The following is a 19,975-nucleotide window of genomic DNA, read 5'->3' as shown; positions in this document are numbered from 1 at the left end:
ATTTTTACTTTAAAAAAACCCACAATTAGAATGTGAATATACCAGCGCTAAATATTCTTTGTGTATAGAGATAGTCAGCTGTAGCTGTACTGAACAGAAATGCATCCCTGTAAAAGGGTAAACAACTGACAACCGTTTGGCACAGAAGCAAACATTATAACTGTCTTGCACCGTGTTTCAGTTAAAAACACAACTAAAAATCATTCCACTTTTGTTTTGGTAATGAAACAGCATTGGAAGAGTGTGAGAATGGAACCCGCACTGCTTCCTGTATCTTTCCCACATACCCCCTTTTTATGATTCAGAGACAGTCAAATGAGGCAGTATCTCACCCCATCAACTATGCTAAAGAACTAGGTCAGTGGTAAGAACATTGCCATTGAAGCAGCTGGGTTTAAATCCCAATGTTAGCTGGTCCTTATTACCCTTGGCAAGCCACTTTAACTCACTTTGGCGTAGACACCACAATTAACATAGTGCCTCAAACCACTTAAATGTTACATAGAGGGGAGTTCTAATTTTCAACACCACACATATGATGAAATTGTATCTTGGTATTTTTCACAATTCTAGGGTGTTAATAAATAGTCCTATATGTATCCTTTCTGAACTAAAAGTTCAATATGGAAATGTTGTAGTAGCTACAGATATATTCTAGGCACACTTGTCTCCCACATCTCTTATGAGTGTACTGGAGCAGAGTAGTTATAATTAGGCAAACAGAATCTGCAAGACCATCAGACATCATTGAGAGGTGGAAGGTTAATGTATAATCTCTGCTTTTCATGTAATTGGATGTTGTTTTGGTTACCATCTTTTGCAATTGCCATATATAACATATACTTATATATATATATATACAGGCATACCCCGCTTTAAGTACACTCACTTTAAGTACACTCGCGAGTAAGTACATATCGCCCAATAGGCAAACGGCAGCTCACGCATGCGCCTGTCAACACGTCCTGAACAGCAATACCGGCTCCCTACATGTACCGAAGCTGTACGCAAGCAGGGAGACTATAGAGCCTGTTACAAATGCATTATTTACATCAGTTATGCACGTATATAACGATTGCAGTACAGTACATGCATCGATAAGTGGGAAAAGGTAGTGCTTCACTTTAAGTACATTTTCGCTTTACATACATGCTCCGGTCCCATTGCGTACGTTAATGCGGGGTATGCCTGTATACACCCATAATTACTCTAATCAATGCCACGTACATTTAAGTTTCTTTAAAAATAATAATAATAATAATAATATTGTATTTTTTGGGACACGTCTACTGAGTATTAAAAAAATTGTACATTAAATATTCTCTAGTAAATGCTACAAAATAAATAATACACAGAGGACAACATCACGCTATCATGGAACACAGTTGCCTACTACCTTCACCATGCAATGTAAAAGCATGATTATAAATGCTGTCTCTGTTTCCAGCATACCTCTTAGATTGTAAGTGTCCATAGCTGTGCCTTTACCTATTGTTTTATGGTTATTATCTAGTGCTCTTATCTCTGCAATGTATCAGCACTTTGCTATATATATATATATATATATATATATATACACACACACTCTGTGTATGTATATGCTTTACACTGTATAGAGCTGCATATATAATGTCTGTTCCAAAACATGAATCTATAATGAGTGCTTATAAAAGAAAAAAGACTGGAAAACGATCGGGTTATACAGCTTAGATTCTCAATGTGTCATGGGAATATGAGCGGGACAGTTAACACAGCATAATGTTTGTTTTGGCTCAATAAGTGTCACAGATTCTTCATGGGCTCCGGTTACATGTACTAATCAGTTGTACAGGATACATTTGGTTTTGATGTCCACTGCATATACATTAACAGAACACACAAAAATGTTGAGAGCAGGGCACAGAAGCGAGGGTTATCAGATGTTTAAACTTCATTACAGAAAATGTAATTTTTGTCAATATAATCCTATGTAATCTTCAATGTAGTGCCTTGGAGATAAGTAGCTACTTATGTTATATGTGCCATTAGAGGATTATTGTACAATGTGCACTATCTGTGAGACACAGACACTCACAAGCATAGTTTGTAAGGGTTATCAAATCCTGTGACCTGAACTGCCTTGGGAGATCAATTTTCTGCTGCCCTATTAAATAGAGGTCTGGGAATACAGACATGTTCTGTGAATGCAAATATGTTTCTAAGAGCACTCTGTATTTGCTTATAATTTCATTGTTGGTTTTCTACTTCTAACAAGATTTTATTCACATAAATACTATAAAAAGAGAACATAAATGCATTAAATAGCCATTCTACCTGTAAAATATTTAAATATTAACATGTTATAAAATAAATGTCCCTTTATGTTAAATATTACCATTGCACATCTGTTATTTATAACCTTAGTAAAAGACGGCATTAAAATAATGTTTAAGTCATTCTCTGCGCTCCTTGAGAGCTAGAGGACATGCTATTCATTGCAAAGCTGCAGGCCCTCCAGTAGGTGGCTAAAACCTGAAGGTAGTCACACAAGGGTACCTAACAGTAATGATAAAGGACACATTTGAGCACATTCACATGTCCCAGTCAGGTCCCCAAACCTGACTTTCCCTATAACCACACAGTATTCAGTGGGTAAATGAGCACTTTGGCTTCTTATCCACTTTAACATGGATCCTTGTAAGCTTATACCTGCTGTTTTACACAGTGTTTAAAGCAAAGCTTGGGCCCAAGAAGTGCATGACTAGCAAACCTACTCCAGACGGCGGTTTTGACCTTTTTGGGTCTCATCGCTGTGCAGCTGGGTACTATACGTGTCCCACTATGTGTGCTCATTTTCAAAGAGTAGGGTTATTGACATTTTTTTACTAATTAAAATATGTTTGTGTACAAGGCCGACACAAGCAGAAAATGAAAGCCGGAAATCATCCGAAGTTTGTCATACAGCCTACAGAATGGTGCATTCAGAGAGGATACAACACAAGCACGTTTTACTTTCTCTTCAGTGTTGTTGGGTGTTACAAAAAGTTGATTGTGTTTAATTAACCAGTTTTGTTTGCAGAGCTTGTCTGTATTTTGTAGCTGTGAGTTGATCTCAGAATAAATACCTTGGACAATGTTACCTGCTTAAGGGAGCAGCAAACAAATTATTTTTGATTTACCGTGCTTTTCTTCAACTCTGCAAGCAGTAACTTTCTAAAACATTTTGCTTTCTGTCAAAAATTCTGCCTAACTTGTTAACACACATGTACATTTTTGTATTATTAATGATGAGCCACTGTAAATCACTGTTGCAGAGATTAAATAAAAATGCTGAAGGGCAGCCTGGGTGCAGATCAGTCATAAATTATTGGCAGCAACACAGCATGCGGGAATACATGAAATGTGTATAAAAACATAAACTCATGTCTAGAAGGATGGTATTTAACAATGACTAGGAATATTGGATTTCTGGATATGATTATTATGACAACTTTTGTGTAGAAGGATCACTGAATGGAACATTGCTCTGGTATGCATATTCCAAGCCTTTGAATTGACAAAGTACTTAACCTGTCGAGTTTACATTGCTTTCTGATACTTATTACAATTAATTTAGACTGTACTCCAGTTAATATTCTGACGACAGCATTTATAAGTTGTATCATGTTTGCTTTGTAGAGTGTTGATAGCCATGTGAATTTCCTATTCTTATGAACAATAGCCAAAGCGGAAACATTTTGTACATTACCAAAGGTACTGTAGGTACTAGAGTGGCAAATTCATGGAGGAAATGGTGACTCAGCACTCTACACTCTTAAATTGTATTGTGTATTGTATGTCTTTATTTATATAGCGCCATTAATGTACATAGCGCTTCACAGTAGTAATACATGTGGTAATCGAATAAATAACAGATAATATAAATAACAGATCGTGGGAATAAGTGCTTTAGACAAACATAACATTAAGGAAGAGGAGTCCCTGCCCCGAGGAGCTTACAATCTAATTAAATGGAGAATACCTCCTAGGACCAAAGTGAACTAATTGAAGTAACCTGTTTAAGCGGTCTCATCTGCGCAAGTGAGACATTTTTTACCCATTTTGACACCTACAGTGAGTCTTTTTATTGTATTTGTTAAAGTTAGACTTGGGAGGGGTTGGATTTCCTCTGGCTGCTCCCTAATGTGTGATATCACTGCGAGATCAGTAAGCGCTTGTACAGCCAGAGTCCCTCCTCCCTCACCTTTATTGGTTCTCTGATAAGGTCAGGGTGGGATAAGGATAAAGAAAACACTTAATTGACAAACACTTCAGAGACCCCTACAAAATGAAACTTGTACCTAATTTCCAAAAAAATGAAAGCTATTAGCAGTGTTTGATTTGTTTAAGGGAAGCCAGTTAGTCTGGTATTTGTTTTACAGAAGTATATTTTCTCTCTGGGTACATGGGATTGCACCCTTTATATATCTCTCTTTTCTTTAAGATTTCCCTTAATATCAGTTGCTAAATCAAAAAGAAAGGGCTTTATAAACCTAATGTTAATGAGTTTGAAAACTATCATTGTTTTTGCAAATGTACAGTTTGATTTTATACATTTTTCCATGTTAAAATGTTTACATAAATGTGTTTTCTAGTAGGCCAAGCATACTTCCGCTCACTCATTCTACTTTTGTTTTCAAAGAAAAAATCAATGGAAACACCTTGTGGGTCGTATTATCTAAAATTAACATCATATGTTGAATGACACTAAAAAAAAAATGGTTAATTTCAGTGTGTTTAAAAAGAGTTGTATATTTCACAATTTTTTTTTAAGGGGATCTCTTCAAATACTAACCGTTGTTATTAAGTGATTATATTATAAAACTGATATTGAATTACACAAAATAGAAACCTAATTAAGTTCAGTCATAAGCGAAGTATAATAATCTGCCACCCTCCTTCAATGGATTGCTGGTGTCACTGGAAGATTTTAGAGGATGTATTTGACAGAAAGAAAAAGCAGAACGTCCGGCAAGACTCCATCAGGTGCAGTTGTTACGAAGGATTCTTCCCCAAGCGTTGTTCTTTTTTTTGTGCTAAATCCTCTAAAATGCCTCTCTGCCACCATCTTGCAATTAAGTTCTATCCACATAGGAGTCGATGGGGAATTTTGCCTGAAAACCCCACGCCATCGGCCACTTCAGCACATATAGAATCAGCCCCATAGACTAGGTGCGCAAACTCCTGGGGGGCGCACATTTTTCTGGGGGGGAGGGACACAGCCCTTACAGAGGCCCCACACTCTTCCCCACAACATTGAAATTAAATGCTGGGGGTGCTCGCATGGCCTCTGTATGTCACTTACCGTGTCTCCAGTGACTTCTGGCGACAAGTCGCCATGGCAGTGCGGCGTCAAATGACGTGGTGACGTCAAAAAACGCTGGAGAAAAGGTAATCAGGGGGAAGGGCGAGTGGGGGGGGGGGAGCAGGCAGAGGTGCGCAGATGAAAAAGATTGTGCACCCCTGCCATAGACATTAGCGTTCTGTCTGACTCAGACGATTGCTGCTTAGAGGCAGAGACTGGGTGAAGAGGCACTAACCTCCGATACTGGTTATGACAGCACGACTTTGTCTCAATGCCAGTATGATAACCCGGATCAGAGATTAGTGGATCCCAGCATATGTAATTTACTCATATCAAAGGAAAGTGTCTGCAATCAGCAATGATCTTCCTTTGGGAAATTTTTATGTGTCCTAATAATTATAGGGAGACCTAATACTAGTTGGAATTAACTACCTTTTTCTGTACATCTTTTCAATAGTCTGCAAAGTATTTTTAACTATCATTCATGATGAACTACATAACTGTTTTAATTATAGCATTACATTTACTGCCCCTTTTTTAGGTACCTAAATTACATCAATTAGTAATGATCACTATATAAAATGCTATACAGTTACTCATAGGAAAAAAGTATTAATTGTAATCAGTCAAAAATGTTTAGCTTGCATATTGCCCTAGAGAGTCTTGGAGTGTTGCCAGAGAACCAATGTATTATTAGAAAAGCTGAGCAAATAACTTGCAGGCAGAAGAGCTGTTGAATCTAGAAGTCACCAGGTATTGTCATGTCAGGAAATTACTGATAGTTTCTGTATTTTTAGCCAAGTTGTCAGGTTCTGAATTTCAAAAGGGCAACATCTAATTTTCAGCGCACAAATGTATAAGTATAATTTCTATATACCGTATGTATATCTCCCATAGGAAAAATGACCCATGAAAATGTATTGACTGTAAGGGCCCCCTTTCTCACTTTTACTAATGGGTTCACCCAGGTCATTAACACAAGTACTGACCGGTTATAGATAATATTTCTACTACGAGTCATTAACCACTTGTAGAGATGAAAAGGTAATTTACACACGTACTTATCCTCTGGTTATACTTTTGTTTTCCTAAATCAGTTTTCAAAATCCATAGGGGGGGGGGGGATCCTCCTTCATTCTGCAAATACGTTTTTTTTAGCACCTGGATTTTAGTACCGGATGAGGTCCCGGGTTGGTGCCACATCAGTAGGGGACAGTTGGGCTGTAAACAGAAAATTTAGCACAAACTGTACCATATTTTGCTTATGACTGGACCAGTGAAACGTTTGTCTTTGCACTTATAGCAGTTTGCTAGACGGGGAACTTTAAACACCTCAGAATAGGTGATTTTTTAAAATGCTAGTAAAATGTAGTAATATTATTTGATGTCATCATTGTAATAACTTCACCCTATCTCATCCATGAAGCCAAAGCAGATGCACATAAAGTAAACGGACCTTGAACTTTTGATCCCAAGGAAAACAATGCTTTTCACGTCAGTTTTGCTCCACAATTGCTTGGATATACCAACCTCAGGTCTATATTGAATAATCACTTTTCACTAGGATATTCCTAAATAATTCTCAACCCATAGTTGTACAATAATGTTATACATACATAAACCTGGGGGGGAAAAAGGAATGGGAAAATGTGATCTTTGAGACCATGTCCATCCAATATGTATCATTTAGAGCCTCAAAGATTTCACATAAAATGGCAATAATTCAGATGCTGAGTTAGCTCATGTCCATAACACTCGTTTTATGACAAATATTCTACCACTTCCTTAATGTCTTGCTCTGTAGTCCGATACATCTTTCCTATATTATTCCCAATCCCCTTTCATTAGATTCTAAACATGTTTCTCTTGTGCAAATGCAGTACTTTCATGTGCTCATTAATACACTGTTGGCTTTAAAGGACTTCTTAAAATGAACTATCGGTCAGGTAAATACTAGGTACAGGCAGTCCTTGGTTATCCAACGGGATCCGTTCTGGAAGTAGCGTTGGATAGTGAAACCGTTGTAAAGTGAGTCCCATGTTAATCAGTGGCGGTGAGCGTTGGAGAACGCATTCAGGAGTCGCATAACGCATTCCGGCGTCGAAAAACGGCTGACAGGGTTGCATTTTAAAGCATTGGATATGCCATTCGTTGTAAAGTGAAACGTTGGATACCGAGGACTACCTGTATCACCATTGCAGTTGTTGCTGCTTATTGAGTGACATCACATTCTATTGATTTCTCAATATAAATGTATGTGTAGAAGTTTTAAATTGGGATGCGCAACAGTATTCAATTAGTGTTTGTAATCTTCATTAAGGGATCCACCCTTGATTTATGATGCAGAGGTTTTTTCCACCATCATTTTTATTTCAGCTTTAATGTTAACAAAGATTTTGAATTGAGCACAATCAAACAAGTCAGTTTGGGGATTTTCTCTGAATTACAGAATAGATCAAAGTAACTGGATATTTTGTTCCAGGGTTTGCAAAGTCATGACCGTGGTTCTTTCTTTTTTCTTTTTTGCATGGTACAGCTGCTTAACACTGGTCTTGGTTTACATTTTTTATAGCATTGTCGAGCTGAACTTTTCAACACATGTGGCACCTAACTAAATGGAACATATAAAATATCCCTATGGAAGTCTTTTTTGTTGTAAGACTTTTGAGCAAATGTGTTTTTTAACGTTTTAAGGAACTTTAGGAAAAACAATGTGAGCAGTTCAGAGTCTCCGTACAAGTCAGGCTTTGGTCTGTTCTTGTTAAATCTTCCTAAGTGTGTTTACCTAAAGTTTGATTTTCTGGTATTTCACTGCTTGCACAGACCTGATCCACACCTAGTTTGAGTCAACGGTGGCCAAGAATGGTGCAGAGTAATTAACCATTGAGAAATGAAGCACCAACACACTGAGAAGTGTACCCTTGGAGACCTCCTCTCGCTTACATCATATACTCGCTTCAGGCTGTGCCTCAATAAAACAAACTGCATTTTTTAGACGTTAAAAAGTCAGCCTGAAATATTGAAAATGGGACAAATGTTGCCTCCTTGTTGGATAAAACAATTTTCTCTTCTTAAAAATGAAACAGAGCCAGAGGCATAAGGGAAGGAAGTGCATTCGGAGGCATATATTGTGCAGAGCCCAGTCTGAAATAAGTGTGTTTAAATGATGTATGGCTTTCTGTATCAGCATTAAAAGCTTAAAGATTCCTTTCACTTAAGAAGGAGGCAGCAGCAGCGGCGGCAGCGGCAGCAGCAGCAGCAGCACACTTAAAATAAAATCTGGGTCATTTAGCAGTTTCACTAATATTTTATAAGGCACACTGGCATGTGTAGATGTTATCCTGATAGACTTTCAGCCTAATTTGCCTGTTAACACTCATTTCCTTTGTAATGACATACTAACATTGACTGTACTTAATAAAAACAAAACAAATGAATGTTGCTTCAAGCAGTTTCATATTCCATATATGCATATTTTTGTTGTTGAGGAAAAGAGGTTGCAAACAACACAACCTTTTTCCATTTTCTGCACTGATCAATATGCATAGATGATTGCAGATTTCCAGTTTTAAAGAAGTGACTTAGAAGACAGTGGTTCTCTGTTTTATGTTTTAATGGGTGACATTTGTTCAAACTCAATGATTCAATTAACATTCCATTTGTGTGTGTTTTTTTTTTTAAGTTTGCAAAATATATTGCTAATAGACTTATTTTCATTGGCGGAAGGTATCGATAAACTTGCCACCACAATCTTCATTACCACAACTGTGACTTTCTACCTTACCATAGACTGCAGCAATAAATTCATCCACAAGTTAATTGTGTACAGATATCCATTGAGTCCAAATATGAAATTATGTTTGAAGCTAAAATGGGGTTTTTATTTAGTCAGATTGTGGTCTTTGTGATTGCACAAAGGTGTGGGTTTTATGCCACTATTTTATCTTGGGCAAATCCATTGTTTTCCCTTTTGCCTTTAGTTATCTATATTTAATTAGTTATTAATGATATCACTGCTGTGCCATGGAGACCAGAGTGCCAGAAACAAGCTGTCACCATTCCACCCCAGACATGGCGGCAAAAATCCCATCGACATCTAATTAAAAGTAATTTAAAACTTTAATGCACTATATAAGTAGAAAATCATTGTTGTTATTCCTGTTACAGCTCAACCCCCTTATAACGATGTGCTTGGGGGCCAAAGAATCACATCGCGTTATAAGCGGATCGCGTTAGAAATAATGTACAATTGTATGAATTGTACATGAAAGTATTTATGATAGCAATAATCGTGTTGTAAAGTATTCATAAATACGAAAATTGGGAGCCATGCTTGCATTGCGTTATAAGCGGATTCGTGTTGTAACGGATCGCGTTATAGCGGTGTTGAGCTGTATTAATTGGAACATCATTTGATAGTGCTGTGACATTTTTCCTAACTTTTGCAGTTTGCGTGAGCTAAGACTATTATAAGCCCATCTTAATATATATGAATATACACATACATACAGTATACTGTATATATATTATTATTATTATTATTATTATTATTATTTTAATTTTATTTTAAAACCTTCACAAACCTTGGGAAATAGGGCAACATTACTTATGTGCTGTAAAGGATTTCAGAGATAATTATGCACATTTTATTTGTTTTTGCACTGCGTTGTGATCTTTGGAACAGTGGCATCTGGAATTCCAACCTAAAGATTGTACTTGGGGGAGAAAAAAGTCTGAAATGTAAACATATAGCTGAACATGTCTTTTACATTTTATTTGCATCATTTCATTTGTCAGCTAATTGATCATTTTTTACCATGAGTGTTTTATTCTTTAGCACTGGAAAAGCTGTACTCTGTTTTTGCTACATGGTACAAGTTTTCCATTATGCCTGAGGAGTAAAACTGAGCTTGAAGGAAAATCTACTGATTCGTATGATTGATGGTCTTGCTGTGATTTGAGTAAATTCCAATATTATGTTTCTGAAGTAGGCGGTTAGTGAAGCGTGCATAAATCCTCCCTTTTTTTGCATTGTAAATAATGTAATACCGTTTTTGAATTGTCTCCCTTTTGCAGTATAAGGGAGATAAAGACTATTTAAAGTTGCCAAATATGACTTCACATGTTTTTAGCTTGAGAGTAAATCGTCTCTTCTGAACAACTTGAAACCTTAATTCACACAAATTAAGACTTCAAAACCCCTGGTTTTAGATTGCTCTACGTAAAGATGGAGTCTTGTTTAGGAAATCCCACCAATGACCTAAGTGAACATAGATAATGTTTAATGGTTTAAATCTGGGTGATTGGACTTTTTTTAATCAGACAAGTATAAGTATTAAAAAATAATATTTTATATTAGGTAACCAAATGCTTTACATGTTATGATCTTTTATAGATTTCTTGATTGGACGGTTTGTGAAATCATGTACAGTATTTACATGCCAATTTTAGATCACCAAATCACTCCTTTGTTCTTTAATAATTGTGATGCCATCATTTAGCTAGACAGCTAAAAGTGTAGCACAATAAGTATCTATTAGATAATGCATTTTGCAAGACTCTTTGGGGGAAAATGATGCATAAATATTTTGCAAGACGGAAAAAAGTAAACATTTTCACTTTTGAATGCTAAGGGATACTGCCCTTTTAAATGCCTACGCTGTGCCTGTATTCTTGTATGTTCATCACTGCATATAATACTAGCACTACATGATGATAATAAAGTATGATCATTGCGAAGATAATTAGTTGCTCCAATGCAATAAAAGCTAAAACATTTTTATGTAATGACATTTAATTAACAGAAAGCTGTGGTAGCAGTTTTGTGGAAGTTTTAAGGAAAATTATACTTATTTAAAAATAGTGTTAGAGCGTGCTACACATTACCTAATTAACATTAGAAGTTAATTTGCAGAATGTTACTCTACTGGAAAAAGATTTTGGTTGTTGGTACAGATGTAGAATTCTGTTCACAAAGATTCCCCTCTTTCACAGAAGTAAAAACTGGATGTTTAAGTTCCCAATAGTCCAAACACACAGTCCTTTGCTAGGTTTGCCATGTGGATTTTGTGAGAACTGGCCACAGTTACCTATAATACTAAATATCAAGTGATTTCTTCCTAGTGGTAGGGGTATCAACAGCAGTGTTAGAGTAAGATTAGCATTTTCAGTAGCTTTGGTTTTCAGTGAAAATGTTGTCAATTGAAGATATTGACAGCATTTTCACTGAAGATTTAAAGCAGCAATTTGACGATTGGAAACTCTTTGGACTAGGGACATGCTTGTCTATTGGTACCTTGGTAAATCAATGTTAATGTGCTAGTCATGCTATGCTTGCTGAGGAAAATGGCAGACTAGGTGGGCCAAGTAGTTCTCATCTGCCATGAAGTTCTGTTTGTGTTGTCTTTAACCTTCATTCTACTGTGCTGCGGAATGCGTTGGTACATTGTGAATAACTGATTATAATCTATGCTGCTTTTTTTGGGGGGGGGGGCACTTTTTCGTGATCTGATTCCTAGTGGTTTTTCACTTCTTGAATTATCTGCTGATATATCCACCAAACAAGAATACTTGTCAGGTGGATACAATTCGACGTGTTTAGTAAAAGGTGCTTTGCCATAAGACACCTTTTGGCACTGGAAGACAATGTACAGCCCATTGTGGAACAATATTCGTAGTAAATATGGGCCATTATGCCTGCTGGGGCCAACCTTGAATCAGCCAATAGAAAGCTGATGCAAGGTTGGCCCCAGCAGCGTATTGGCCGGTATTCATCTTCTGATTGCTGACTGTGGCAGCCATAGTGATAATTTTTTAACACCGGGGAAAATCTGCAGATATCTCAAGAACCAGGGGATCCTTGAAACTATGTGTCACTGATTAGCCTGAGGGACCCCCAGGTTTGTTACTATAATAAAAAAATAAAAAAACTATTTAGGGAAGGGTGAGAGATTGCTGCTTTGAGTTGTCTGAAATACCTGTAACACTGGAAAGGAAATGCTGTGTAAAACATTTTAACACCTCTGATCTAAATGTACAGTTGGGTATAAAAGGGTCCATTAAAGATTGCGACAGTGATCAGCATAGTTTAGTATTTATAAAATGGTTTACTAGAAAATAATACATGAGTGTTACCTCTCGGTTTAAAGTATGTCCTGAGCAGAGACTTATAATGACTATACATTGTTATACATTTTTATATTTACAGACATTTCATGGACAGTTAGGGACAATATATGTTATGGGCGTATTTAACCGAGGTTAACAGTTACAGACAAGAATAAAATGTGAGACCGCTGAAGGTGAATGGAAAAATATATGCTAAGGACACCCCCTTTGCTTACTCTCGATAAAGAACACACCCTTATTAATACTAGCTCCTTGCACCACTCAATTGCTTAACGGTATAGGCCCACGTTTATTAAGCAGTGCTATTCTTCAAGACACTTCACTTTTCATTTAAGTGAATGGAAAGCTCTGGGAGGTGTCTTGGGGAACAGCACTGTTTAGTAAATATTGGTCATAATGTCGAATGATAGGATGTGTTGCATTTACATCCCTAAATTCAGTTCATGATCCAATATATATATATATTGACTTTCATATAAACTTTTAATTTAATAAAGATTTTTTTAATGCTTTTTTAAAAATGTACTTTAAAATAATATATTATTATAAGGCACCGCCACATTCACATTTGGGTGCAAATGAAAGCTTTCTGTTACGATTGAAAAGGGGACGAGAGAAAAGGTGAAAGGTTATTGTGGAAACAAACAGCTGGACCAGTTTATTTAAACAGATATAAGGATGGGATGCTGACCTTAGTTTGACTTCTAGAGGGAGGAGCAAGAATGCAATTTTATTACTTTGCCCAGAAGGGAAACGTTCTTGCATCTGAATTCACCCTTAAGGGCATCCAAGACATAGCTGTTTTGCAGAATATCTACTTACATACTTCCGTGTGAGTGTAGTAAAGAAGGAAGTACTATTAAAAGTTCCCTACAGTACATTTGAATTACACTTAGCTACATTTCTTCGAACATGAATAGTTGCAGCCGGTTGTTATTCTTAGGGAAGAGTTCTTGTTTTAAAAACTGAATGCATTTTTTTGCTACTTTCTATCTCTGTAAAGCATAATCCATGTTCAAAGGTTTCAAACATGTGATAGTTTCTAATAAAGACAATCTAATTTGCAATGTCTAATGACTGAGAATTAAACAGGCAAAGATAGTTGCACCAAACGAAAGGTTCAATGGAACACAGGCTAAGGAACAATGGCAACTGAACCCCAGTCTGAGGAGGCCACGGGAAAGTGTTTATTCAGGGACCTCCTGCCAGGAAAGGCATTCAGAAATTTCTGTGTGTCACTAGGGGTGGGGAACATGTACTCTAAGTGAAGGTCAAAGAGGTTTGCCTTGACAATAGGTTTGTTTATTTCTTTGTTGTATTACTTATATTGCATTTAATATTGAAAAAGATTGTTGCATGTGTAATCTACCAAAATTCATTAAATAATGTTTAATTGGGCAACCAAGGAAGACAGTGGATGGGAAATAAGTTTTTGAAGGATTTTAATTCCCCAGATCACATGGTGTGCGTACCTCACCATGTGTAATAAAATTAAAAAGTATACCTACACACCTGCAATCTCATTACTTTTTAGTTGTATCTTATGTTTGTAAACGTCAGCAGTTGCTAGGGTTACATTATGATGTTTTGTTTTAGCTTAATTAAAATGTGTAAACGAATATTAAGGGATGCGTTTTCTCTACAATTTTGGAAAAAAATAATATTTTTTTTTTAAATAGTTGATGCTAATACTACTAATAATTAATTTGAGGGTGTGTATACATTTTTTTCTTTACTGACACATTCAAATGCCAGTTTTGTATTGGTGATAAAGAACTGTAATTGCACCTGGACATTGTGTTTGCTGTAAATTGTTTGACCTTTCTCGATTTCTGAAGAAAACAGGATTATAAACACAAATAATCTATGGCTTTGACCTTGTCTTGACCCCAGTCTTTGCATAAAGAAAAACGTATCTAAATGAATGCTTTGCTCTGAACTCCCCAGCAGTGTAAGCAAGTGGTGATAAAACTCCAGACGTTCCCTCATTTGATGGTGTACTGCCATCACAGTACATTATCTTAATAGTGGGCATTAAAATAGAATTAGACTCCAACGAAGAGAGGAGGATTTTGATAAAAGTTGTGAAATAGTCACAAAACAAAAGATATGGATATCCTTTAGGTTGCGTAACCCCCCGTAACCGTTTCCTTATGAGATTTTGCCCCCCTCCCCAATATGTAATTTTCCCCATAGAATTGGAAATGGAATGGTACATATATTGTTTTTCAGCAAACCTGGCTCATTCCCTCATGTCGAGATTAAATGGAAATGTCCAACTGTGGTAAAAGCAGGCAAACATAAATCAACTGAGAAGCCCCAAGCTTGTACTCTGGAAGGTCACTACGGGTTACATAGGTTTTATAGCATTTAAGACTGCACGTAGGCCATTTGATTGAACTACATCCATCCTTCTCTTTATTAGGATCACAATCAGCAGTAGAATGTGGAATGTTATCCAAACAATTATTCACATGCCGTTTTTGTTTTGTAGGTTTATAAACGCTAGAAGAAGAATAGTCCAGCCTATGATAGACCAGTCCAATCGAGCAGGCAAGTCCCCAATAGTAACTGTATTCAAGTCCCGCAGGCGAAAACCATCCTCAAGCCATTCACCAGGAGGTGCGCTACCTGGTAAATAAAACGAACGCTGAGAGTGATACACAACTAAAATAAATTCTGAACTTTCATTTTAATTTTTGGTATCACAACTAATCAGTTAACTTCAATGAATTATATGGAAAAAGAACTGTCAAAACAGTAAAGACAATCATCTATGAAATGATGAATTGCGTTTTAGATATTTTTTTACACATTTTTAATATTTTTTTTTATATTAGTTTTCTTTCTCAGCTATACTTTCTGCTACTATGACCACTCCCTGGTGCATGGCTTGGTGTGGAATTGCTGTAAACTTTATTACCTGTCAAAAGGGTAACGGGGTCAGTATTCCTTATGAGACTCAGTAAAGTTCAAAGACACTCAATGAGGTAGATCTTTATGTGCTTTAATATCCTAAGGCATCTTACTTCTGAAGCAAGCTAGTAATGTGTACAGCTAAAGCCTACAATTTAGTACTAGAGCAAATCTATTTCTTATTAATGTTCTTTGGGATTCTGTATCTGTATTCTGTATTCTGTATTTTAACAACATATTAAATGTTGCATATGCTTGATTCAAATCAAGAAATATCAACATATATTACTATACCATCATATAGAATAATGGCATGCTATCAGAAATGGTGTTGGGCTACTTTATAACCTTTTTACCTAATATTCTATCAACAATTATTTCCTAAACCAACAGATTCTCTAAGTAGAGGGGTTACCACTGTAATTATTTTGTGTTAGCTTAACTGAATAGCAAATCAATATGTCCTATGTTAATTAAGAGCTACTCATAAAAAGTGAACATTATACATTTTAGTAAGTCAAGGAACACCATACAATCCAGATGGACAACCAATGGGAGGTTTTGTAATGGATGGCCAGCAACACATGGGGATCAGAGCACCAGGTAAGACTTCGTCCGTTGCTACTCATGATCATTTTTGGTTATTTATGCCATGTTAGCAACACAGGTAGGGGTTGTGTTTATTTTATTTTGTACCTGTGCTTTTACTAGCCTTGCTTTGCCTTTGCTTTTTTTTCTATGCCTCTTAATAATGTTAGCGGGTAAAATCTGGGTACTTTCTATCAAATGATTTCCTATTTCTGAATTCTTCAGAAACAGCATTGACATTGGGTCTTTGGGTGCTATCTGGTGACCTTTCTGATCTTCTGGCATCTTCTTGGATTTTTATCTCCCTTTTAGGACCTATGAGTGGAATGGGCATGAATATGGGCATGGAGGGGCAATGGCACTACATGTAACCCTCATCTAGTTAACCAATGGCTAAGCAAGGGGGAAGTAAGTACAACTGGGCACTCTATTTCCACTTTGTTCAAGGAATATTTTTTTGCTTTTGGATTTTCCTATTTTATGTTCTCCCTGCCCATAGCTCCATGCTTGTTCATTCCTTTTTCATGACAATCCTGGTTTCCTATTTCCCTCGCGGGCTTGATTTGTGTTTCAAGCATAAAGTGCTGCGCATAGTGTACATTTATTCTTGTGTTGCTATTATACAGTACTGACCACATGACAAAACAAGAAATAGGCAGGAGGTGGGGGAGTGAGTTGTCATAGCAACAGACTGATTTGCAAAATGTAAGCAGTCTGCAGCAGTGCAAGGAGAGGAAAGAGCATGTCCCCAACGTGTCATAAATCTGTCTAACCACAGTTGATGCATGAGTTACATTTCTGCACTAACCTGCAAGACACCAAAAGCCAAACAGAGACTTCTTTAATGCAAAATAAACACTAGCTTCATATAGAATAGTTAGTCATATTTAGGAATCCATCCAACAAAACTTTGAATTTTCAGTTTACTTCTCTTTGTCTGTCCATTATAATAGGATTATGTGTGGCAAAGGGAAAGAGAAAGAATACAAAATAGAGGTGTGCACAGCAGGCTGTGGAGCTTAGCCTAGGCTAATTGACTATATCCAAATTAAGTATGCCATCACTTGCAGTGTGACAAATGGATTTGACTTATTCAGTATACAAAAATAGAGATCATTAATGCAATCTTTAGCGGCAGGCCCAGTGAAGTCTGGAATAACTGCCCCTCAATCTTGCTTTGTATTACTTAGCAGGGAAAATATTATTGTCTCTAAAGGAATGTAAAACTGTGAGAGCACAATCTGATTTCCCAATTCAGCTGTGTTATTGTTCTTTATCAAAAGCTGCTATTTGGAGTTTTAATCTATTTCTCAATGTAATACCAATAGTGAATGTGTCTAAAAAGAATGCGAATCAAACATCTATCTGAGAAAACATTCTATAGAGTTTGGGATTGCAACAGTCTTGCTCTCACATCATGAATTTCCTATTTTAGTTAATCTAAATATTGTTTCTTAATTTCTGGGTCAATTAAATTTAAATGATGTATGTTATGCTTCATAACCAATTCAATTAATAGGTTATTATACAAAAATATCATCACTTTTGATTAAGGCGCTGTGGATATGGTATATTTTATAAGCAATTTTCATTAGTTCAAAAATGTTCCTTTAGGCTAGATTAAGCAGCCATTCATTGCTAGAGCCCTGAGACCTGATTCTAAGGTGTTCACACTGCACCATTACTTAGAACTAAAGCCAATTGAACCTACTTAGCAATAGCGTTATGCCTTTCACCCTTGATGATTATGGAGCTTATAGCTCTCAGAAACAATACACCTGTCAGTTTTCATCAACTATAGCAATCCATGCAGAAGACAGAGGCCCACAGAAAGCAGGGGGGGTTATTGTTTTAGGTTCAGTTTTCTCATTGTTCTCAAATTTAGTGAAAGCTTGACTGATTTTGTAGTCTGATTTATTTTAAACGTACATGATCACAAGGAAGGAATTAACTGCTAACTGTTATTGATTTCTTACATGTTTAAAAATACAGGCTCCCTTCATCAACCCTCCTTGTTTCAGTTTCCTACTATGTTTTTAGCAAACAATTACTGCAGTTCATGATGCTTAACAATATGTCACGACATGTAAAATGAATATATTCTAAATGTCAAAACAGTAAAACCCAATCCCATTGCGTGAATTTCTTTTAATCATTGGCATGAAATGATGTCAATAAGAGTACATTTTTCATATTTTTTTTCAAATATCCATATGTATTGTACATAGCTCACTGTGCACATACAGATGGTGTATGTTTATGACATTTTCTTTGCTTTTTTTTTTCCAGGACTGCAAAGTATGCCAGGGAATTACATATCTCAGAGTGGTCCAATGGGTATGAGTATGGGACAGCCAAGTTATACTCCATCCCAGATGCCCCTACATCACGCTCAGCTGCGTCACGGGCCGTCTGTGCATACTTACATTCCTGGACACCATCACCACCCAGCAATGATGATGCATGGGGGACCACCTCACCCTGGAATGCCAATGTCAGCATCTAGCCCCTCCGTACTTAATACAGGAGACCCAACAATGAGTGGACATGTCATGGACATTCATGCTCAGTAACTTAAGGGAATATGTGTTGTCTGCAATGACAAATTTCAAATACTGTGTTTCTGCTCAAACTGTGGACTTTCATTCTTGGCATCTATATAGGGCCAAGACGGGCCCGAATTCTTCACAGGGACCCCAAAAAAAGCAGAAAACAGCCACTGAAATCAAGTTTGGGGACATGATAAATACGTATATAAGACATTAAGAGAACAAAGAGTGAACTATTGTAAATGATATTATACTGTTAACCATATTATGTTGTTTCTTATAGATTTTTTTAAAAAAATGTGAAATTTTTCCACACTATGTGTGTTGTTTCCATAGCTCTTCACTTCCTCCAGAAGCCTCCTTATTAAAAAAATAAAATAGAAAAAAAGCCTTACAGTTACCCTGCAAATGACAGAAAGGGCTTATTTGCAGGTCATTTTAGAGCATTAGTAAAAAAGTATGTCAAGCAGAAGACATTTTCTTCGACCCAAGGATTTCAGCCATGCACTCTTTCTCTGCATCTTTGTCTCTCAATTTTTTCTCTCTTTCTCTCTTTCCCTGTCTCTCTCACTAGCCTGGGGCTTGAATTTGCATGTCTAATTCATTTACTCACCATATTTGAATTGGCCTGAACAGATGTAAATCGGGAAGGATGGGAAAAACTGCAGTCATCAACAATGATTAATCAGCTGTTGCAGGCTGTGTCTTAAGGAGACTGGTAGGAGGAGGCATGGAAACCAAAAGGCAATGTGTTTGGAGCCTAATTGTCACATCAGAGCATCAATGTCCCCATGCAGCAGCAACCAATATGTGCATCACTTCCTGTTTTATGCAGCTGAAAACATGAACTGAAGAAATTTATTTTTTAATATGTTGACTTTATTTCTCAGCAAGGCATCAGTCATGCGTGCATTTTTCCATAGAACTCACCATGGAACATTTATGTATACATTGTAAATAAATTTTGTGCAAAAAGGACTGGAAAATTAACTGTATTGTTGCAATTTTTTTGTATAAGTAGCAGTTTGGTATGAGTTGGCATGCATACAGATTTACTAAGTGGGATAAGCTAATTATACTTTTTTTTGTTGTGCTGAAACAAATGCTTGTGGATAAACATTTTCTATCAGGAAACAAAGGAACTGATAGTTATTAATAATCATTGCACACTGAGCCTTATTCTATAATGTACGATAGCGCCGATGCAAGGCGACTGCATGGACATTCCTATGGAAGTCAATAGGTATCTCCATGTGGTAGAATCGGATCCGTGCTAACGCACGTTATAGAGTAAGGCTCACTGAGTCTTACGTTTCTGATTAAAACAGTTTGGATTGTATAATAACTCAAAGCCCAGTTGTACTAGTTTGAGTACAGTAATGAAATCTGATCCTAAAATAAAAGCAAATTATTTTTTTTCATGCTGACTCCACTGCTTCAAACGTAAATTACTTACTGCCCCTAACAAAAA

The 19,975-nt window shown here is 36.6% G+C and overlaps 1 protein-coding gene across 4 annotated transcripts in view; it reads left to right on the top strand.

The window, feature by feature from the left end:
• The window catches only part of MEIS1 (Meis homeobox 1), a 109,939-nt gene extending 90,445 nt beyond the window's left edge, over window positions 1–19,494 (top strand). Inside the window, exons 10-13 of one of the 4 annotated variants that reach the window (XM_075596107.1) lie at window positions 14,946–15,085; window positions 15,881–15,970; window positions 16,268–16,363; window positions 18,245–18,384. In XM_075596107.1, the coding sequence (XP_075452222.1) occupies window positions 14,946–15,085; window positions 15,881–15,970; window positions 16,268–16,326 (289 nt within the window). In that variant the 3' untranslated portion in view covers window positions 16,327–16,363; window positions 18,245–18,384. Of the gene's footprint in view, window positions 1–14,945; window positions 15,086–15,880; window positions 15,971–16,267; window positions 16,364–18,244 lie in introns of all 4 variants that reach the window. The other 3 variants (XM_075596108.1, XM_075596105.1, XM_075596106.1) reach the window with 3 other exon arrangements.
• The last annotated feature ends 481 nt before the right edge of the window (window positions 19,495–19,975 follow it).

This window comes from Ascaphus truei, chromosome 4, assembly GCF_040206685.1.
Source record: "Ascaphus truei isolate aAscTru1 chromosome 4, aAscTru1.hap1, whole genome shotgun sequence".
NCBI classification, from domain to species: domain Eukaryota; kingdom Metazoa; phylum Chordata; class Amphibia; order Anura; family Ascaphidae; genus Ascaphus; species Ascaphus truei.
The sequence above is the reverse complement of the archived record's forward strand: the minus strand, read 5'-3'. Positions and strand labels throughout refer to the sequence as shown.